This window comes from Cyprinodon variegatus, unplaced genomic scaffold (genome assembly GCF_000732505.1).
Source record: "Cyprinodon variegatus isolate N-32 unplaced genomic scaffold, C_variegatus-1.0 Scaffold14, whole genome shotgun sequence".
Taxonomy (NCBI): Eukaryota; Metazoa; Chordata; class Actinopteri; order Cyprinodontiformes; family Cyprinodontidae; genus Cyprinodon; species Cyprinodon variegatus.
In genome coordinates, this window is record NW_015150467.1 from 1672948 (window position 1) to 1692907 (window position 19960).

Genomic DNA, 19960 nt, shown 5'->3' on the forward strand with positions numbered 1-19960 from the left:
ATAATCAACAGATTTATTTGCTAAATAATTGTTAGTTGCAGCCCTAATTTTAATAAAACTTTATTAAAAAACATTAAAAGACTTTCTGACACGGTTTCTATATAATAGCAAGTTCAACCCATCCTCATGCTGACTGTAGACAACCCTGAACGTACATAATCTACAGAGATCAATGGAAAATAATATGATGAATCCAGCTATGGTCAGTATTCTAATTCAGTTTACCATTTACCTTGGTACCATTACCAAGGTATGAGCCACAATGCATTGGTTTTTACATGCCTTTTAGAAGAACGTCTTAACATAAAATAATTACTTTTCCAAGCAAGGGATGCATTAGCCTTCGTCAGATGGCTCATCTGAGAATATAGAAGGAGGGCTTTGAAATGAATCAACAGCACAGAGACGGATGAATTGGCCAGGGTCAGGGCTGATATCAAAAAGAAACTTGTTTTCATGCGATGGTCTCGGTTACTGGAGAAAAAGACAATAGGTGGAAGATGATGAAAAGGTGGCTGAAGAACTCGGTCAGGGTGGAAGTAAGAAACTAGTGGTTGAAGAAGATTAATTCAAGTTAAAAGGGTCAAAGATCAGAGTTCACTAATTGAGTCCAATACAAAAAAAGACCACTGGTTGTAAATATGACAGACTGCCTTTTTTTCTTCCAGGCATGACTAATTAAACATCGTCCACATTAAAAATTCAGACTGTGGCCCAGCACAAGCCCATTTCCCCACCTCTGACAAATGTGAGCAATTCCATCCAGTGGCAGTGATTTCCTCACTTGTGTACCTGCAAAGATTTGCTTTAATTGCAAGCAATCACTAATCACCCTCTGCAAGATGAAAACGGCAATTATTGGACATCTCAGAAGACGAATGTCTCTACAGGGAAAACCCATGTAGCAATTGAGCTGAATTGGTTAAAACGGCACCCCATGTTTAAAGGGTATGAATTGGATGTCATGTCGAACATGCGGATTCAACAAAATTGAAAATGCTAGACCAGATACTATTGTAACAATCTGGTATAAATGTGCAGACATCTATAGACTTTAAGAAAAGGAAGAAGAAAGACCGATTACAAAGAAGGGGGAAAATTTATTGTCCATCGAAGCATCAACATTTAGGTGTAAGCAAATATGATGCATTGTTTACGGAAAGACAAACTAACTGCACAATAGGAATTAAAGACAGACTTGTAGCAGGGAGCACGTCAAATATGACCAAGTCTGTCTAAAGGACAGGACAGCAGTGGAGAAATGTCTGAGGAAGAGGCATGAAGGGATGAGGAGAAAAGTCTAAGTAAGCAGTGTTCTCAGCTCCAGGCTAAGACTCTCATGCCCAAGCTGAGAGTAGCAGAGACAACAAATATGATTCCTCTATCTTCCATGACATGTGTATAGGCCTTTCATCTAGAGCAAATGACATGCTGTCAAATGCAGAACTTGTTTCTAAAGTAAACAATGTAGGTACAAAAATGTGTACAAATAGAAATGAATACAAGTAAGACAGTATATACCATATATTAAAGAAGTCCTAACTTTTAGCAGAATAGGTTTTAGATTCTAATAAAAATCAATGACAAATGCTTTAATTAAGACATTAATAAAATGCCTAATGAAAGTTAAAATAAGTCCAAAATAGCTACAGTAAAATCCCTGTATGTTAGCAGAGCTACAACACATCTTTTAAAGGTCAGGATAAACATTTAATTCAATTAATGAAATTGTTTGATTGCCTATCACAAGCAGCATGTAGCTCCTTAATCTAAAAATAATTTACCATTTACTAATGACTTCCTTAATCACTCTCCATTAATGAAAAACAGCTCATATCTTAGTGCAGAAAGATAACATTACTAGCCACATATTTACCAACATGTTATATGAAATTCAGAGGAAAAAAAGCATAATAAGACTACAACTGGACTATTGAGAATGCTTGTTTATTTGCGCTCATGCTCACTTAATTACTGTCCTAACTGTCTGACTTGTCTCTGCAAGTAGAAATACTCAAGCCCTGATAAGGATGACAGAAAATGTCAGCTCGGCTAAATGAGATAATGGTAAATGTCTGAGGGTGACTGCATCAAGGAAAGAGAATAAAGCTGATAAAGACTGGATTAAAAAAAAAAAAAAAAAAAAAAAAAAAAAAAAAACTGAGCGAAGATCTGGTTGTCGTCTAATTTAAGCCTGTTTTAGGGTCACTTTGTTATAATGCTTCTCTGGCATCAAATTTATTTCAATTGTTAAAAGCTCAAGGTTGGTTTTGCAGGATACATGTCTTTTTAGTCAATCATTATCCCTATGCATCTTAACCGAGCAATTTCTATATTCACAGATGTGGCAAAACACAAAGTTAGTTTCTCTTGCAGTTATCTTTAAGACTTCTCCTCCTTTTGGACCTTTCATCTGACTAAATCAGCAGTCTTCCCTGTAATTGAGGATTGAATGTCATAACATTTCTGCATTAAAAATCTTTTGACATTCTCTGTAAATGAAAAAGTGAATTCCAGGTGTTCATTAGCTGCGAGTCACAATCATTTAAATTAATAGTTATACTTGCTTGAAATGTATCACTGTGCAATTAACCTACCAGTTCTGCTTTTTGGTTCAAATGACTGAAATAAATTAACGTTCTATTGTATTTCATTTAATGAGAGGTGCCACTATAGGTCCCCAGTGAGCTGAATACCTGAAGTGCATTAAAATCCACACTGTGATCAGAAATAACGTGGAACAGAGCATAAAAGAAGAATAATCATAGCATTAACAGTATGAAAGGATTACTCACAGCTTTAAGCATAAAGAGATTTTTGATAAATGTACTTCATGTTACCAATTTCCAAAATCCCATTGTTCACTTTGGTAAAGGTTAAACACGTGAACCCCTGTTTAATCCATACTTTTTGTTCCAGTTTAATTGTATACACAAACATAAAATAACAAGGTCTTTCATCTTCATCACCATCATAACTGAATACATTTAGAATTTCTCATGCCTTAATACAAAACATATCATATTGTTATAATTACTATAGCTCAGTACATTTTAAATTACCCCAAATTACCAGAGGTAATGCATCTGCAGAGGTCACATTATCTTTGAGAACATTTCTCCACTTCTGCTAGCAGTTTTCTGCAGTGCCACAAACAAAAGGTTAAAATGGAAGAAAATGGATTTGCCTTACTATTGCATGGGCAGCCATTTCATTACAGGGCAAGGAATGACGCCTATGTAATCTTCACAATCAATACCAGAGATAAATGCGTCTCACCAGGTACATAAACTAGAACTATAAGCGGACATCTACAGAGGAGGGGGATTAATGAGCAGCAGGTGATAAATGTCGCTTGGATTTGATTCTAAACATAAATGGGGGTGCAGTGATATTATATTTTATTGATTTTATTCATTGCACTAAGACTAAACAAAAATCCCTTTTACAGCATAAATAGAAAATGGTGACAAAGGCACAGAAATTAAAGCATTGTGACCCGTGTGCACAGATTGTTGTTTAGGGCTCATAAAAAAACATTTTACTGTCTCCTGAAACATCCCAAAGTCACCATTGAATAATGTTTGTTGAGTCAACACAGTCTTATGTATTTGTGGCTTAAGATAATGCAGCATGTGTGTGTACCTTGTCGCCGTGTCCAAGATGCTCCGACTTAACATCAGCCAGTGTCTTCCAGTTTTCCATGTAATTTCCGCTGCCGCCTCTCACCTCCGTCAGCGACTGCCCCTCCAAGGCATGGCCTTCTTTGTCGAACCTATAAGGATTAAAGTCAGAGGGACAGCTAGTTTTACCCTGGTTACAAATGATACAAGTACTGATAAAAGCATCCATTGGGTGGTTTGTTATGTTTACTGAATGTGCTTTAAACAAAAGCACTTGGTTTTGTATATTAATTGGGGAAAAGGGTAGAAAATGAGAAATCTGATTTTGGGAATAGGAAACTCCAACTTTTCCCTTTATTGTTTCTGCAAAATTTACATTTGCAATCAGCTTGTTCACTAATAATCCACCATACAAATCTTACTTTCCAAATGTAAATGGCATACTTCACTAATTTCCGGTAGCAGCTGTGTTTGCTAGCGAACAAAAATTAAATAAGTAAAATATAAAGCGGTGCAATTAATGGGAAAAATGTTTAAATGTATTCTGTACATTTGCAGGAAACTCCTGACACATGTTGAGTGAGCAGCATAAAAACAAGGGTTTATGAAGAAGGCCAAGTCACCTCTGCAAAACAACTTCCACAGCATCCACCACAAAAAGAGTCAGTGACAAACTTACTGATAATATTTTCACTCAAACCCATTTGCCCCACCATGGCTGCAGTTTTAAGCATGAACCCAAGAAAGTTAAACAAAAAGACGAAAATAACACAGGAACCCCTTAATTTTTCCTGAAGCCAAAAAATGAACTGCTCAACTTGCAAGTTTGATCTTGATTACCTTATATACAATAATAGTAATTAAAGAGTAGGCCTGTCACAAACAAAAAAATTGAAATTGGGTCAACAATTTAGTTTTGGATGTTAGTTTGTTTCCCCTCCATCTCCCCTTCTTTCTAAGATCAGAAAGGGTTTCTTTCTAGTGCACCTGTTTCCAGTCAGCCCTCCCCTTATAGTTTCCTTACAGTAATGGGTGCAGCATAAGAGCTTTGCAACAGAGAAGCAGCCACGCAAACAAATGCTAGTTGAGATTCAGAAAAACAGTGGAACTTTATTTCAAATTTAAAAGTGACGCCTGCAGTATGGAGGCGCTTTGAATTTAAACCCAATAGTATCATCATTTATCACAATATTTCTGTTTATCGTCCAGCAAACCGTGGCGAGCCTACTAAAAAGCATTTTGCAACCGACTTTACTACAATGACAAATATGATGACATTTTTAATTAGGACTGAAACAATCGGATTCATCGATTATTGAAATAATCGTCAACTAATTTAGTAATCCATTAATCGTCAGCTGGAGTATAGAGACTGTTAAACATGCCTTTAGCTGAGTAACCCACTTATAGTTGTAATTATACAAAAATTATTATTAAAAAAAAAAAAGTTATAAACATTTTGCCTTTAAGATAAAAAAAAAAAATGTTTTAGTCTGTCAATATGCTCTATCCAGAACTCCAAGAGGAAAAGTATTAGTTTCACCTGTTGGGTTGTTTTTTTTTTGTAAAAAATCTTTATGGAATCTTTGGCTATCCAACTATTAATCGAAAAATATAATCAACAGATTTATTTGCTAAATAATTGTTAGTTGCAGCCCTAATTTTAATAAAACTTTATTAAAAAACATTAAAAGACTTTCTGACACGGTTTCTATATAGTAGCAAGTTCAACCCATCCTCATGCTGACTGTAGACAACCCTGAACGTACATAATCTACAGAGATCAATGGAAAATAATATGATGAATCCAGCTATGGTCAGTATTCTAATTCAGTTTACCATTTACCTTGGTACCATTACCAAGGTATGAGCCACAATGCATTGGTTTTTACATGCCTTTTAGAAGAACGTCTTAACATAAAATAATTACTTTTCCAAGCAAGGGATGCATTAGCCTTCGTCAGATGGCTCATCTGAGAATATAGAAGGAGGGCTTTGAAATGAATCAACAGTACAGAGACGGATGAATTGGCCAGGGTCAGGGCTGATATCAAAAAGAAACTTGTTTTCATGCGATGGTCTCGGTTACTGGAGAAAAAGACAATAGGTGGAAGATGATGAAAAGGTGGCTGAAGAACTCGGTCAGGGTGGAAGTAAGAAACTAGTGGTTGAAGAAGATTAATTCAAGTTAAAAGGGTCAAAGATCAGAGTTCACTAATTGAGTCCAATACAAAAAAAGACCACTGGTTGTAAATATGACAGACTGCCTTTTTTTCTTCCAGGCATGACTAATTAAACATCGTCCACATTAAAAATTCAGACTGTGGCCCAGCACAAGCCCATTTCCCCACCTCTGACAAATGTGAGCAATTCCATCCAGTGGCAGTGATTTCCTCACTTGTGTACCTGCAAAGATTTGCTTTAATTGCAAGCAATCACTAATCACCCTCTGCAAGATGAAAACGGCAATTATTGGACATCTCAGAAGACGAATGTCTCTACAGGGAAAACCCATGTAGCAATTGAGCTGAATTGGTTAAAACGGCACCCCATGTTTAAAGGGTATGAATTGGATGTCATGTCGAACATGCGGATTCAACAAAATTGAAAATGCTAGACCAGATACTATTGTAACAATCTGGTATAAATGTGCAGACATCTATAGACTTTAAGAAAAGGAAGAAGAAAGACCGATTACAAAGAAGGGGGAAAATTTATTGTCCATCGAAGCATCAACATTTAGGTGTAAGCAAATATGATGCATTGTTTACGGAAAGACAAACTAACTGCACAATAGGAATTAAAGACAGACTTGTAGCAGGGAGCACGTCAAATATGACCAAGTCTGTCTAAAGGACAGGACAGCAGTGGAGAAATGTCTGAGGAAGAGGCATGAAGGGATGAGGAGAAAAGTCTAAGTAAGCAGTGTTCTCAGCTCCAGGCTAAGACTCTCATGCCCAAGCTGAGAGTAGCAGAGACAACAAATATGATTCCTCTATCTTCCATGACATGTGTATAGGCCTTTCATCTAGAGCAAATGACATGCTGTCAAATGCAGAACTTGTTTCTAAAGTAAACAATGTAGGTACAAAAATGTGTACAAATAGAAATGAATACAAGTAAGACAGTATATACCATATATTAAAGAAGTCCCAACTTTTAGCAGAATAGGTTTTAGATTCTAATAAAAATCAATGAGAAATGCTTTAATTAAGACATTAATAAAATGCCTAATGAAAGTTAAAATAAGTCCAAAATAGCTACAGTAAAATCCCTGTATGTTAGCAGAGCTACAACACATCTTTTAAAGGTCAGGATAAACATTTAATTCAATTAATGAAATTGTTTGATTGCCTATCACAAGCAGCATGTAGCTCCTTAATCTAAAAATAATTTACCATTACCTAATGACTTCCTTAATCACTCTCCATTAATGAAAAACAGCTCATATCTTAGTGCAGAAAGATAACATTACTAGCCACATATTTACCAATATGTTATATGAAATTCAGAGGAAAAAAAGCATAATAAGACTACAACTGGACTATTGAGAATGCTTGTTTATTTGCGCTCATGCTCACTTAATTACTGTCCTAACTGTCTGACTTGTCTCTGCAAGTAGAAATACTCAAGCCCTGATAAGGATGACAGAAAATGTCAGCTCGGCTAAATGAGATAATGGTAAATGTCTGAGGGTGACTGCATCAAGGAAAGAGAATAAAGCTGATAAAGACTGGAATTAAAAAACAAAAAAAAACTCATGTCTGGTATTACAGGGCAGTTTCCCTAAATGTGCTTTTGCCACCTAATGGACAAGTGGTCAGATAACAATGCAGATTTCATGCAGACAGCAGCCTTAGTTCACCCATGAAAAAGAAGTAGGAGAAATAATCATGTTAACACCACATTAAACAAAGATCAAGATTATTAGAGCAAAGAATAGAATTCTTCCTACAAGGACATTATTGCCATTTCAGTCAAAGCAAGATTAGCTTCCAGCTTTTCAAAGGAGCTGCACCACTAATGCTCTGCATGAGTATAAGACAACAGCCCACCAAGGATAGACTATTCATTTAAATAAGTCCCACAGGTCTGCGCAAAAAAAAAAAAAAAAAAAAGTCAAATTATAATGCCTCTGCAGCAGTAAAGGAGTGTTGTTTCAGCAGCCTTGGGTTTGTGGTTGAGGGAAGAAACCTCTGGCTTGCTAAGTGAAAGAATTTAATTATGTATATTGTGGACTGAATCAGGCATCAAATTGTTTCCTCCTTTGTACTCAATTTTATTCACCAGGCACATTTAAGAATTATTTTTAAAAAAGGAGGTACAGTGCAGCCATTTTGATGTTTTTTTTATTTTTTTTATGATAAACATGGGGCATAAAGCAAATCCAATCAACCAAGGTCTCCAAATTAAAGAATTTAATTCAAGCATTTTCCAGGACTGGGTAATGAGCATTGGTATTTCCAAATCTTACTCCCCATTCTACTTTTTAGATTTTTTTTTAGAATTAATGCATCCATCCATCCATCACCCTATATAGGTTTCAAAAGTCATTCTCAAAAAGTGGAACATGGTTCTCCCCCCCGGTGGTACATGGGCAGCCCAAGGCACTTTAAATAAAAGTGCAACATTGGAAATATATAGTTGTGTCAATTAAAACACAAAGTGTTTTGTGGTGGGCATATATACCAGGCTTTTACTATATTTCAATCAATTTATCGTTAATTGTCACACTGACACTGTTGCCACCCTATGCTTGACCGCGGAAAATGAGCCGCCCGTCAAATCATTTACACTCAGCGTGGCTTTAACCCCATTCTAGCCGTCTCCGGGAGGGGGTGCAAACTGACAACACCATGCTACATGAGGAAGTAGCCGTTCACATCTTTATCAAGGCCTCTTCATGCCATTTGAGAGCAACAGTCATTTCTTTCCTGGAGCTTTTCCATCACTGGATGTCTCTAGAGGTTCACATTTGCAAACTTTCCCCAGAATGAGCGGCCGTTAGCTCCCCATGTTTTCCGTGCAGATCCGTCCGTTTAGTACAAATTCTGTCCTTGTAAATGTGTCAATCATAAACCAAGCTTTAATGACTGAGTCTGTATGTTTAGCAACTTTTCAGACCCCTCTAGCATTTTTTCCAACCAAAAGAGCAAAAACAATACTAATGGATAACATAAAATTAGCGATGATTTTCTGTGTTGCTGGAAACTTTGGAGACATGTCTTCAGGTCACTTACTGCTGTAAGCTGAGAAATAGCTCCACAACAAATTAGTCATAACATATTTTTCTCCCCACTATTTTCTAAATATTTAAGATTTCAGTCACATCAAGTAAAATACTTTGATGGTTTTGATGTGATAAAGTACTAAAAATAGTTTAGATATAAAGACTCATAAAAGGCAATGTAGGTATTCCACAGCCAATAGTCCTATAATAAATACAAACTAAAATAAATTGGCAAATATCATTTTTATGATGAAGCATAAACATAGGGCTAATGACTACATTGGCCCCAGTTTGTCCACAGCTGTGCTACGGCTGTCAGCTATTCTAAGTAATGATCCTCTCTTGACCGTTGCTCTCACAAGAATTGACTTGGACTGCGAGTAATGAATCGGGTCTCTCCTCCTTCCATCTGTGACTTAAAAACTCTTCATTAATGACTGCCTTGAAACCTGTGGGAACCCAGTGTTCAGAAAGGACTCCCGTGGACCAATGTTTCTTCTGCAGGAAATTAAGCCAACATGATGATTTTAAGGATCGTTATCTCTAGCCGCCTAAGAAGAGACTGAGAGTGGACAACAAATGCCTATCATTAAACCTAAGAGGAAACTAAGCCTTATAAAGTCTTTGCAAAATAGAGTTAATGATGTGCAGGTAGATGGAAAAAGAGCACCCTAGGGTGATCTTAATTAGACATTTTCCATCTCTAAGCAAATAAAATGATCCTACATCAGAAAGCCATTTGCAAGGCTGGAATGGCAAACGTGATACGTGTTAATCAGGCAATAATTCATATGAAATAGTAACATTATTTAAGTCACAATTTTGGAGTCAGATTTGACTGCTTTGCATTTTTCCTGAGAAAAAAAAATATCTTAATATCCTACAGCTATCAATTCTTAATCACTTTAAATGAGACTAACAGGATGCATCAGCTATGTTTACAAAGATACCTGCAAATATTTGGATTAATTTCTTCATCAACATCACATATCTTTAGATTAAACACCAGAAAAATAAAAGGGGAATCATTTTATACAAAGAAGAATCTAGGTTTCAAATCATGCTGCAAAGGCGATTAAAAGGGTAATAAAGAATTTTCACAGATTAACTATGATTTCCATTTAGATGTAACGCATCATTATAGCACACCAAGTATGAGGTTGAGGGGAGGAAGCTAATCTTAATAATTAGAGTCTGAGCATGCACATGTATAAACTGAAAACAACCTGCCATTTCATTTGAATACAATGGGAATTGACAACGGTGTCCCAATTGCTTGTGAAACACATACAGCTCCCAGCATGCCATTCTGTATGCAAGTACTTGTAAATATTTCCTCTAGCTGTATCAGGGATGCTTGGCTCACTTACCAGCCTCTGAGCTTGTATGCCTCTGGGATATCTGGGTTTATCATCATGGTGCTGCTGAAGGATGCAGAAAGTGAGCGGCCTCCATAGTCCGAAAGCTTTGCCCCTTTTATGGCTACAATCGGCTGTCCAGAGCCGTCAAACTTTTCTGCCTAGAGAATGAAAAGAAAAAATGCAATTGAATTTTGTCTATTTTGGTCCAACACTTCAAAACCAAGTTTTTTTTAACAAAAAAAAGAAGGGAGCTCACATTTAAAGAACTTAAAAACCTCAGACAGCTGAAATAACCAGACGATCAGAGAATAAAAAAATAATCCACCTGGGAGTAACTGAAGACTTCAGACAGGAGAAATCTCTTCAAAGTTGTTTGACACTGTCATTGTTTTATAAGGACTATACATTTGATTTCATCAAATCCCTTTGGAGGTGGGATACCTTTAAAAGAAACTAGACAGAGCAGCTCTGCATCTTTAAGAGGAAAATAAAACGGGATTGAACTCAGCACAAGGGAAAAGAAAAATCAACTTGAGGAGTTCACTTGCATTATCACAAGGATACTTTTCAGTCAGTAACTAGTCTGTTAACATAATATTTATAGGTGTCCAACTTTTCACGTTTCCCCAACTAAAGGAAGGAGCAGTATACCAATGATCCTCCTGTTCAAATATTCCTTGCACAAACTGAATAAGCAGGACAGCTGAATACAGATCTAATACTGATGCAGTCATTTAAAAATCTTGGACAAAAACTGTCTGGAAAGAAGTTAGCAACACCTCAGCACAACCCTGTTACTACTTACTTCCTCTCCCCACAGTGTGACATTCACCAGCTTCCCAGACATGTCCATCAGACTCAATGTTCTCTTAGATACTTCCCGGTTGGACTTGGTTGTGAGTTTGGTCACCTCGTCCACACTTCTACATACTCCAATCACGTCTGTAATGCAAAAACAAATAGGTTTTACCTCTGGCAGCACAGGCTGGAACAATTATTGGACCACCAAACACTGAAACTTAGTTTATAGTCATTTTGCATCTGAAATGCATTATAGCTCAAGTATGATATTATCAAAAACACAAAGGAATTACTGAGTGTATCTAATTTCTTAAGCTGTCTGAGACAATTCTCCTTGATGTGATTTGGCAGTGAAATAAAACTGAATTGACTATAACATTGAGTCTTATTTCGTAATGGTGGAATGTCTTTTCTTGCTAATTTAATTCTCTTTGCACTTCCAACTAGTTTGTTTGATGAGAAACCATGAAAGAGCTGCAAGTGTTTCACTACAAGTCAATCATGCATCACTCAAACAGTTAGTATCAGTTTTACCAAATTATAAAGTATTAATTACTTTGTAAAGACTTTAAAGTATTATTGGTTTTATGATACAGAAATGACCAGTAACACAAACATTTTTGATTTTAATTGTTTAAACAAGTAAACAGGGGTAGAACATCTATTTTTAGGGGGAGCTGAGTTACACCGGGTTATCTTTTATTATTAAATTTCCCTCTTATTTCTTCCCCAGGTCTGGGGTTTCATCACATCGTGCATTCAAATTCTTTAACCAGTTTTAAAAGTCTGGAAAAATAAATGAAAGCAGTCTGCAGCCCATAAAAGAACAAAAGAATTGATGAATAAAAAAATATATATCAAAATTTTGTCAAAACACGTTCCTCAACCAAGAGCTGGACAGAACTGTATCCATTATCAAAGATCTTTTTATTTTTTGCTAGACACATGTTTAATACTGCTTTAGATGCATACTGTTGTCTTTCATAATGTAAAGTTATTTGAAAAGATGCAAATTTGGATCCATTTTACCTTTAAGTGCCCAGCCTAAAAATCTCAAACCTGGAGGAAACTAATCAAAATGTTATTCAAACAGAAATCTTACCCTAAAGATTAAGTAAAAACATCATCTACCAGTTAAAGCAACTTTTTCCCCCAATTTTTATTAGAAAATTCAAGCACTTTCAATGTGCATTAGTGTGCAGACAAGTACAGTCAAGGCAAAAATTTGAACAACTCTCATCGCCACTAATGTAATGCAATTACCTCCTAGTAAATAAGCCGATAGTTTCCATTACAAACTATCCACAGAATGGACCATTATAGGAAGCTTAGAAACACCTCAGCAAGAACCAAGCAGGGCATTAGTTACTTGATTTGTGCCATTAACACCACACAAGACATTTAAAATGTATTCAGATGTCTTTGCGGATGAGGGTGCAGCAGTAAATATGTGCTGCTGGGATTTCTCCCTGGTAGAGTGGGTGCTTAGAGGGTCAGGAAATGAAAGAAGTCAGAGTAGCACTGATTGCGTTGCAGCATAAAACTTTAAGAACTATTCACTCTGTCATCTTTTCACAGAAACCCTGAACTCTATTTTATATTAGTCAAACTTATATTTTAGGGTTATCTAAGTATTTTTATGCAAGATGAGAAGAGTTATTAAATGTAAAGAACTGAGCAATGAACCACGGACTAATGTTAAACTAAAATGATTGTCCTTCAAGAAAAGCCTGATGGTACATCTCTATTGAAAATCATTTTCTTTTTAAAAAAAAACATTGCTTTAATTTATCTTATACAGATTATAAACAGAGCAAATGCCTTTTTTTTGTCCACCAACTAAGATTGTTAGTTTTAAAGTGTGACTGCTACTGCAACGTGTATGTGGGTATAGATATGTGAATTAAAGCTCCGTACCAACAATGGCATCCTTTTCTCTGTTTTCCAAGTCCCCAATGGAGACAAAGTCACACTGCACCATGGGAACATCGCAGCTGTCCTCACAGGGAATGACGGTAGACTCTCCATTGAGAGTCATTTCATAGTCGTTCTTCACTGATGTGTACTGCTTGTTTGCGATCTTTAGGGAGCCCCTGGAGACATAGTAGACCTGGTTCATGCAGAAAGATAAGCTTGGTGTTAATCAGAGATCTGGGGAGTATTTCACCTGACTGAATGGTGCAAACGAGATAGGACTTTAGACAGCAGGGGAGGTGGGGAGGCATCAACAAAGGCTGGCAGATGATCATAAGCTGCTTATTGTATGGGTATGAGGCTGCCAGATGACTCATTCATAGTCTCTGTGGTTTTAACTCGCAAAGTACTGGCAGCTGTTGACAGCGCACTGTGCTGCCAAATCTGTCTTTAACAGCAAAGAGAAAGAAAGTTTCGCCAGATCGTTTGGATATCCTGAACCGGTATCTGTTGGATGAATCTCACCTTGCCAACCTCGATCAGAGAGAAAAACTTGTCAACTTCTTGGTTAAAACCAGTCACACGGATTTCTCCCTTTAATAAAAAAAATAAATAAATTACTTTGAAAAATTAAAAACAACTGACAAATTTAAGCAATTCTGAGACAGTAAATTTTTCATACAACATAAAAACAAAACTTACGCTCTCATCTACCATCTCCATCGAGAAGAGCTTTCCTTCGCCGCGAGCGTTGCTCCACGTACGAATGGAGCTCTTGTTGGTTACACGAGCACGGATTGTCCACCTTTAAAAGTAAAATAGGAAGGATTTTCTCATTCGAGGCTTGTAAAAGCAAAGGTGTTCCTACAAGCATGCATGAATAAATCTAAGCTTTCTCAATGCACTGGATCTCTGTAGCCCTAAAAAAAAAAAAAAAACTTATTCTTAAAGCCTTTTTCTATCCTCCAATCTTTAACGCTTCTGTATTTTTCCAGGTCATGTTTGTGTCCATTACAAAAGTAAAATAGCCCACTAATGAATCATTAAATAATGGTCACCTATTTGTTGGAAATGTTAAGCATGTCTACTCACGCATTTGTAAAACAGTGATTGTGTATTTGTGTTCTCATTATGTCAGAAAGCAGAAGATGGACAGCCAAACATTTAAAAAATAATTGATTGACTTTACTCATCTAACAGTGGAGAAATGTACTTGTTACATCGGCTCAAATAGTCAAAAAAGAAGAAGATTCCTTAAGGACAAATGTGGAAGCACTAAAAGGAGCTCAATTCCACCTCTTCTTTACATTTAATGTAAAAAGAAACTACATTTTTTTCAGACCTTGAAAACATTAAAAACTCTAAACTTTCTATAATTTGAGAGACAGTATAGAATGGGGGAAAATATATTATTAAGAAAAGAAAATAATTCTTAATAATTCTGCTTGTCTTGCTTCGTCAGGTGGAAAATTCAAGTATCTTCATATAAAATCTGGTCTCTGTAACAAAAACCCTGTTTGTTGTGGAAGTTGTTACTCAGAAAGGGAGACATAAACCCATCAAATAGCTTATTAGCCAGCTTTTTTTATATATGCGTTAAAAAAAGGTTTAGTTAGAGAAAAAAATAGCAGATAGTTGAACTGTTGAGGCTGATGGTTTTGCAAAGATATGTGCAGCAGCTACTAAACAGTTTTAAACTATAATAGTTTAGTTTGTCTTAAAACATCAGTATAGAACAGGGACTCCTCTCGTATTAAGCAAAGCGACTTTGACTGCGAACATATGAACAATAAATCCCATAATAAAGTATAAAGGAAGAAAAAAAATGCAGATTTACCAGAATAGTTAAGAAAATGTATCTGTATTCAACAGAGTAATTTTAATTATACTACAACCATTTAGCTTCAGATGGCCCCAAAAATCTATTGAAGATCAGATAAGACAAACCTCTGTGATGGCAGGATGTAATATATAAACACATTAGGTTCCAATCATATTTTCTAGGTCTTCAATGAATGGATATCAAAGTAAAATGTTAGGCTAACAACATATAAAGCATGCATACTGACTTGGACTGGTAAGGGTTGAGACTAGCGATGGGGACAACTTTGGAGCCACCCCCTGGAGTATCAGGCAAAGCAGAGGGAACCTTCTTCATGAAGTCTCGATTTAAATTCCTGTTCACTGTTAGAGGAACAAGGAGAAAAAAAATTATCTGTGATGAGACATATTGGCTTAGAGTCAAAAGAGAGATACATACATCAATCATCCTGGGAAAATTACCAAAATCTAATTTCTTTCGATTGTAACCGCTTGATCACTAATTAGCTTACTTGTGAGAGAAAGTTTCAAAGAAAAGAGGTATCAGTTTAAATTTACCAGTGCTGACTTAATTCCTGCATGGCAGAGAGATTAGAACAAGAATGATATCAAACCAGGTGGCTAGAGATATATGATCCAGCGTTTTGGTGAGAAGTATGATTCACATTTCACAGAATCAGGGCAGAGTGTGAAATGCTATAACAAACTGGATCCGCTCTTCCCCTGGAGAGCATTGCTGCCTGACGTTTAGATTTTCCGTTTGAGCAGGCACTGCACATTAGATTCGTGTGCGTCTCACGTGGAGGATTAGAGTTCAAAGTGTCCACTTAAGTCCTCCAACTTTGCAAACCACTGCACTTCTGGTAATTAAGCCCCGAGATCAAGCGGCGCACAGAGAAATGAACAATGACTGTGCTGATGAACAGGAGGCTGCCAAAATCTTAATTCCCACATGGCAGATTTGATGGATGAATATCTACCATGACACATGCAGGAATACAGCACAACCGCTCTGACAGCTGGATTTCACATGTCCCCAGGTTAAAGTTACTAGCAAAAAAAAAAAAATCTTTTTCGAATCTTTGACATTTACAACCAATAGTCGTTCATCAAAAAGTCAATTTTGTAATCTAACCCGCACTCTTGATTATGTGTGGCTGAATCAATACCCCCCTAAAAAAGTGGATATATTCACTAAAGCACACAGGCAAAAATGAATACAGAAATGCAGGTGGGGTATGAAAATATATATATATATATTTTTCTACTATTTAAATATGTAAATATTTCCACTGTGGCTGTCAAAAAAAGTCATGTGAATCTTCAAGTCACAGCTCTGCAACAGATGACTGCTGCCATCTGTTGGTCATATTTTACAAGTACATATCATCTCTGCTGTTTTGAGCAGAAAATTCAGTCTATTCATCTCAAATGAAGTTTTGCAGCTTCAACAAAAGCTTTCCCTCACCTTCATTTCTATTTTGCTGCTGCAGTGGCTGTCTGGTTTCAGGCACTGGAGCTGGAGCTGGGGCTGGAGCTGGCTGCTGCCCTTTACTCTGACCTGTACAGACATTCAGATTAAAATGAAGGATTCTGTATTGATATCAGGAGGTAATCGATATGTAAATACAACACAGAAACTTGTCTGGAAAAAGAATTCATATAAAGCAATATTTATCCCAAACACTAATTTAGGTTGCAGATCTGAAGTTGAACAGCTGTGCACATGGTCTCTATGACTTTTGCTTTACATCTTCACTGATATGGTGGCAGCTTACAAAGTGGGAGAATATTTACCATCAGAGTAAGGTGTAGGGTCTCCGATTTTACCACCAACCTCTTCAGCAGGCTTCAGGACCTGAATTTCTAAAATGATGACCACTCGTCTGCAATGAAAGATAATACTTAAATGCATACTTTGGAAATGTTTTGATCAAGTTTTTATTTTATTTTATATGAACTCCAGAAAATGTTACATTCCCACAAAATTCATGAATTTCTGAAGTTGACTAAGAAGTCTTCATACCGTCCATCTTTGAGCATATTTGTCACCTGCCTCTTGAGGAGGCACACACAGTTTGGAACCAGAATGTTTTCCTCGGCCATGTAGTTTAGCTGAGTTGAGAGCATAAAGGCTGCAAAGAGGTGAAAGAAGAGATTTAGACTGGGAGAGCAAAGATTTTATAGGCTTAGAAAAGCAACAACATAATCCTATATTGAATCTTTAAGAAAACCAGTAAACTCAAGCACTATTTTCACCGTGAAATCATTAAAATATGAATCCTAACGCTCTTCTTGCCAATCGCTCATAACTCCTACACTATAGCAAACATTGATCTATAAAATAATATGGAGTCCTAATAGAAACCGCCTAAAATGACAAGACTTGAAGAGTAGCGGGTCAACTGCTCACACTGGAAAAAATTGAAACCTAGAAAAGTCATTTTTTCTCATAATAAGGGCATTTGTTCTTGGACTGAGGAGGTAAATGAGACATTTTGCCATTGGAACAAGACAATTTACACTTAAAATAAGAAAACACAATTGCATTGTCTTATTTCAAGTGCATGTTATCTAATTATCTTATTCTGAGAGAAAAAATACCATCTTATTTACCTACTCAAATTAAGGGTAAATACACTCAATTTAGAAAAATTGTTACTTATTTCTAGATTGTTTTGCCAGTGCTCTTTTCACAATCTCATATAGCTGCCTCTAAATGTTTAAACTTAAGTATAAAACTGCGTGGTCTAATTCGTGGAGATTTTTGGGAAATACTGACAAAAATAGTCAATCTGAATAAGCTACGTATCAACATTATATTATTCCATGCTAAAGATAAACAAACTGAAATACTGTTCATGAAGTAAAGTGACAAAAGTGTAAAATTTCTAGGCACAAACAACTAAACAAAATAAAAACAACTTACATGAAAGTGTGTGTCGTCCATCGCTCATCATCACCCTAAAGCGAGCGGGCCCATTTCCACCATCAAGTCTGCGTATATTCTAAATATGATGATTAAATTGTTGATTATTTTGATCAATTTAATGGTATAGCAATATGATGTTTCTCAATTAGAACAATAATTAAAAGATGATAAGATGAGGAATAGAACAAACAAAAAAAAAAAAACACAACAAAAAAGAAGGAAGGTTACAGCTTTTTTGGCCAAGTTCAATCCTTTCCATAAAAATAACCTAAAAACCAAATATTGCACTTAAAATACCTGAATAATGTTAAACTTGTGAGAAAACAAATAGAGCAAAATGAAACAAAGAACAAGGACAAAGGAGGGGCTTTATCATTCTCAACACTGATTGATTTCAAGAGGGGAAACAAAAGCTTATAAAAGACAGCTTTTTACAGTTATATCATATTGTTATATTTAAATTACAAGTTTTTAAAAGTTGGAATGAAAAACCAGGTACATATATTACACAATGATGTTCATCATTTTTGAAAAATAATTTAATTAGATGTTCTTTGTACAATATTCCTCAATTAAAAGCAGTGTGTATATAGATATTAAAGTCCGAAACCTGCAGCGGTTTACAGCATTCCATTTATGTAGTTTATAGAATATTTAAGTAGAGCGGATAGCATATTGGTGATCATTTATGGTAAAGCTCTATAAAAATGGCCTCGTTACTTACCACCAACTGAAGCACTGCCTCGTTCCAACCGCTACCATTTGCTAAAGCCTGGAAAACCCATTTAGATTAAATTACAACAATACAGTCACACATAAACGCAGTATTTTCATTCAAATTATTTTATCAACTTATTTGTAGCTACTTTTATTGAAATTTGTATTTAGTCAGTTGACATTTCTGTCATTTACAACAATTAAAGATATTAAAATGTAAAAGTGTATACTTTCAGCTGTGCTACAGATTGCATTTATTTAAATCGGACAATGTTTGAACAAATTATTGTAAGCAAACTACAGCAGACAAAAAATAAAACTTGCTGAAATTAGTTTAGAAAGACCCAACAATAGTTAAGCTTACCTCTATTGCCCCCGCTGAAAGGTTTGCCATGGCTCTATGAAGGTGGTTTAGCTAGAAAATAAGATTTAAAGTAGTTTCAACAGGTCAACCAGGTAGAAGAACCTCACTCTGGAAGCTGCTTTAGTTGTGACTGGCGCGAATGCTTTGACGAGGCGCGCGCGCGAAGCTTTGGGTCCTCGCAGCTTCCGTTTCCGTTCACTGATCTGAAGTCAGTTTACGACGCTTCAAAGCGCACTTGCAGCAGATATGAGTCGCTGTGAAGCTGACCTGAGACCAGCCGCGCCAAAACTGACTATGACGTTGTTTTGTCTTCGTGATATGTTCAAAGTATGTACGGAAACAAGCAACTTTCATACTCCAAAAAAAAAAAAAAAAAAAAAAAACGATGGGAATAGAAGGATTTGGATTGATAAATATTTGTTATTGTTTGTTTGGACAAAAAGATTGTTTGTAAAATAGGTTCTTTTATTGTATTTTATTATATTATATAAAAAATGAAATGTTAGAACTGTAAATTTACAGCCATATGTTTATGTTACTGTTTATATAGATATATATCTATATATTTTTTTTTTTTACTATCTTTCAAGGCTGCACTTTTTTGTATAGAGAGCTGTTCTTAACGAAATTTCTTTCTGTTTTACACTTGTGTAAACAAAATGACAAATAAATTTGTCTAAGATACCACACATAGCAAATAAGAAGCACACTTATTAATAGGGGTGAATAGGACTGACAAGGGAGCCTATATTTTCTGTCGTTAATTAGGGTTCCTAAGGGTGGGAATATCTCGATATCATGACATACAGTACACTGATAAATGTAAATTAAACCGAACAAAATGCATCACTGTTTGTTTTTTGTTTTTTCAGTTGGATTCCTTTAAAAAAGGAGGATGTTATACATTTTTTCCTGATGACCACTTTCCTGATTTTGCTGCTGCATCCTGCTAGAATAAAATTAAAAAGCAATTTATTTCGGTAGTTTAAAACGTGAAATTTATTTGTACAAAACGATTACACTCTCTATGATGTATTATACATTTTTGTTAATTTGTATTGTTATATCTTACATTTTATTTTAAGATTTGGGGAGATAGGGATATCCCATAGTCCCAATTGAAAAATACTTACATATACAGAAATGTCATGGAGAAGACATGTGCTTTGATATTGGCTCAACAGACAGTAGTTGGCC

The 19960-nt window shown here is 35.9% G+C and overlaps 1 protein-coding gene across 1 annotated transcript in view; it reads right to left on the reverse strand.

The window, feature by feature from the left end:
• rpa1 (replication protein A1) overlaps positions 1-18918 on the reverse strand; it is a 27784-nt gene extending 8866 nt beyond the window's left edge. Inside the window, exons 1-13 of the mRNA XM_015383522.1 lie at positions 18764-18918; positions 18407-18454; positions 17680-17758; positions 16777-16885; positions 16548-16636; positions 16219-16311; positions 14999-15113; positions 13632-13734; positions 13455-13523; positions 12933-13125; positions 11020-11156; positions 10224-10372; positions 3646-3775 (exon numbers count right to left, since the gene is read on the reverse strand). Of these exons, the coding sequence (XP_015239008.1) occupies positions 3646-3775; positions 10224-10372; positions 11020-11156; positions 12933-13125; positions 13455-13523; positions 13632-13734; positions 14999-15113; positions 16219-16311; positions 16548-16636; positions 16777-16885; positions 17680-17758; positions 18407-18454; positions 18764-18793 (1344 nt within the window). The 5' untranslated portion in view covers positions 18794-18918. The remainder of the gene's footprint in view (positions 1-3645; positions 3776-10223; positions 10373-11019; positions 11157-12932; positions 13126-13454; positions 13524-13631; positions 13735-14998; positions 15114-16218; positions 16312-16547; positions 16637-16776; positions 16886-17679; positions 17759-18406; positions 18455-18763) is intronic.
• Between the last annotated feature and the right edge of the window lie 1042 nt (positions 18919-19960).